The sequence below is a fragment of the Trichomycterus rosablanca genome, chromosome 4, assembly GCF_030014385.1.
Source record: "Trichomycterus rosablanca isolate fTriRos1 chromosome 4, fTriRos1.hap1, whole genome shotgun sequence".
In the NCBI taxonomy this organism is placed as follows: domain Eukaryota; kingdom Metazoa; phylum Chordata; class Actinopteri; order Siluriformes; family Trichomycteridae; genus Trichomycterus; species Trichomycterus rosablanca.
In genome coordinates this window covers 11,925,579-11,928,550 of record NC_085991.1, presented here as the reverse complement: position 1 = coordinate 11,928,550, position 2,972 = coordinate 11,925,579, and the positions used below count along the sequence as shown (strand labels likewise).

The window sequence follows — 2,972 nt, the reverse complement described above, 5'->3', positions numbered from 1 at the left end:
GGTTATGGCCAGGGTGAGACGGGTCAGTGATGATTTTCCCTGCGTGCTTCCTGGTTCTGGAGGCATGCAGGTCCAGCAGTGTGGGCAGCTTTACACCGATGGTCCTCTCTGCAGACTTGATGATGCGCTGCAGTCTCTTGGTGTCATGTTTGGTGGCTGAGCTGCCCCACACTGTGATGGATGTGATGATGACAGACTCTATGATGGCTGTGTAGAACTGCACCATCAGCTCTTGGGGTAGGTTGAACTTCCTCAGCTGCGAGAAGAGCAGTGGGGAGAGTACACAACCCTGTGGGGCACCCGTGCTGATGGTTCGGGTCCCTGAAGTACACTTTCTCAGCCTCACCTGCTGTTTTCTGCCAGTAAGAAAGTCAGTTATCCACTGGCAGGTGGAGGCTGGTACGCTGAGTTCAGTCAGTTTGCTGTGTAATTGTCCTGGAATAATTGTGTTGAAGGCTGAGCTGAAGTCCAGGAACAGAATTCTTGCATAAGTTCCTGGGTGATCAAGGTGTTGGAGGATGAAGTGGAGACCCATGTTCACTGCATCGTCCACCGACCGGTTGGCCCGATAGGCAAATTGCAGGGGGTCTAGCAGGGGGTCCGTGATTTCCTTAATGTGGTTGAGAACCAGTCTTTCAAAGGACTTCAGGACCACAGAGGTCAGGGCAACAGGTCTGTAGTCATTTAGTCCTGTGGTAGTTGCCTTTTTGGGAATGGGTATTATTGTGGAGCATTTAAAACAGGACGGAACAACACACAGCTCCAGTGATCTGTTGAAGATCTTAGTGAAGACAGGTGCAAGCTGGTCTGCACAGGTCCTCAGGCAGGAGGGAGAGATTCCATCAGGACCTGGGGCCTTCTTGACTTTCTGTTTTTTAAAAAGTCTCAGCCCGTCTTCCTCACAGATCTTTAGGGCAGGCTGGATGGGTGGCTGATAGTCAGATGGGTGTGAAGTGGTGTTGGATGGGAGCTCGTTGCTGGGATGTTCAAACCTGCAGCCAGTTGACGATCTCCCATTGTCTGTGTAGGTGGCCTTTTGTAGCTGGTGATGTTCTGCAGACGGTTGATGGCTCATTTTTGGACATCATGCTGCTTAGCTTGTTGGAGTAGTTCTTCTTTGCAGCCTTGATCTCTTTGGTTAGGGTGTTCCTTGCCTGGTTGTACAGTGCCCGATCCCCACTTCTATATGCTACCTCTTTAGACCGGCGCAGCTGTTTCAATTTGGCATTAAACCAGGGCTTGTCATTATTATATTTAATGCGAGTCCTGGTGGGAACACAGATGTCTTCACAAAAGCTGATGTAAGATGTCACAGTGTCCGTGTATTCATCCAGGCTGCTTGTGGCATCATCAAACACACACCAGTCTGTTAATTCCATGCAGTGTTCTGTGTTCAAGTACATTAAGATGAGGTTCCTCCTCATCATCTATTTGGGGTATGGCAGGATGTTGCTCCCTTCTGATGGTGGCAATGTTGTGCAATACCACACATGCCACTATAATGTCACATGCCCTCTCTGGGGTGACCCTGAGCCCCCGCAGGCACTGAAACCTGGCCTTGAGGATACCGATTGTCATTTCAACCCTTGCTCTTGTTCTGCAGAGGGCCAGTTTGTGGCGTGACTGTGGTCCAGGTCCAGGGTCAGGGTATGGTGTCATCACATATGGCAATGGGGAATACCCTCTGTCTGCAAGAATGAGGCCGTCATATTGTCCTGTAAGAACACAGGGGGTGCAGTGATTTAAAACTGAACCAATGTAACATTATACTGAATGTGAACCACACTCATAGCAAAAGTACCACAGGCTTACCTTGATCAAATGTATGGTATAGTGCAGACTCATGAAAAATCCCTGCATCATGCACAGAGCCTGGCCATTTGGCTTCAACATTTGTAATGATGTTGGTAGCATCACATATGATCTTAATGGAGGAGAACAATAAGTTTATGTAACTTATTTAATGTTACACTTTTATTTTTTTAAAAAGTAGTACATTTATGATGGTCACTACCTGTATGTTAATGCTGTGGAAGGATTTTCTGTTTACATAATCCTCTTCATTTTCTGCAGGTGCTTTAATAGGAATGTGGGTTCCATCCATGCATCCAATGACTCTTGGAAATCCTGAAATATTAAATGGTACTGAGCTATTTATCTATTTCTTCCCATGTGTTTTATCATTTTGTAATCTTTGTTAATTAAGACAAACCTGCAATTCTATGGAATTCCTCTTTGATGTTCATTATAGGCTTATGCCCAGGGAACACCACAAAATTGTACAACAACCGTTTTAATGCTAGGCATACTTTGCGGACTGACCGACATACAGTTGCCTTGCCTAGGTGTTCAGCGTCTCCTACATTGTATAAAAAAGATCTATTGGCAAAAAAACGGAGAGCAATGCATAAAGTCTGCAAAGAAGTGAGGGCTGATCCACGATGTGTGATATTTGAAATGTGTGGCTTAAGAATATTGTTTAGGTATATAATTGACTGCGAGGAAAAACGGTAGCGTTCGCGGAGAAATTCATCGGGAAATGAAAGTATGTCTAATCTGGGTCTAATTACTCGTTCGCGACGAAGAGCTCTGCGAATAATTTGCGCTTCGATATCAACTGGATCCTGGAGGAAAGGACACGCCATGTTTGCATGAGAAAAGTACGAGTAACCCCGGTTTAGGTTTAAGTTAACCTGCCAGCGAGCAGGTTAGCTTCAGAGCGTAAGTTGCTATAGTAACTGACTCAGGTTCTCTTTAATCTCGGTTTCTGGAACGGAAAACCTCGAGTTTTTGGTAATTCAGAGTTAACTTACCCGGTTTAATCACTTAACCCGCTTTCTGGAATACCCCCCCGTACTAACCTACCTCGCTGCCATTACAATAAAAATGAAAATATAAAATGGACCAAAAAATAAAGACAAGATAAGACAGATATATAATACCCAGTTCTGCCATTAAATGACACACGTTCA

At 45.3% G+C, this 2,972-nt stretch overlaps 1 protein-coding gene across 1 annotated transcript; it reads right to left on the bottom strand.

The window, feature by feature from the left end:
* Window positions 1-986: 986 nt before the first annotated feature.
* Window positions 987-2,645, bottom strand: LOC134311813 (putative nuclease HARBI1). The gene is made up of 5 exons (XM_062993494.1): window positions 2,213-2,645; window positions 2,015-2,127; window positions 1,813-1,924; window positions 1,361-1,715; window positions 987-1,266 (listed from the first exon to the last, which is right to left on the bottom strand). The coding sequence occupies exons 1-5, from the start codon at window positions 2,643-2,645 to the stop codon at window positions 987-989; spliced, it is 1,293 nt and encodes a 430-aa protein (XP_062849564.1).
* Between the last annotated feature and the right edge of the window lie 327 nt (window positions 2,646-2,972).

Bases quoted from the DNA above. Each gene is read 5' to 3' on its own strand.
- LOC134311813 (XM_062993494.1), bottom strand. From the start codon at position 2,645: ATGGCGTGTCCTTTCCTCCAGGATCCAGTTGATATCGAAGCGCAAATT. The intron at 1,925-2,014 runs GTAGTGACCATC...TCCTCCATTAAG, and splicing joins TCCACAGCATTAACATACAG to ATCATATGTGATGCTACCAA. The intron at 1,267-1,360 runs GTGTGTTTGATG...TGTTCCCACCAG, and splicing joins CATGGAATTAACAGACTGGT to GACTCGCATTAAATATAATA.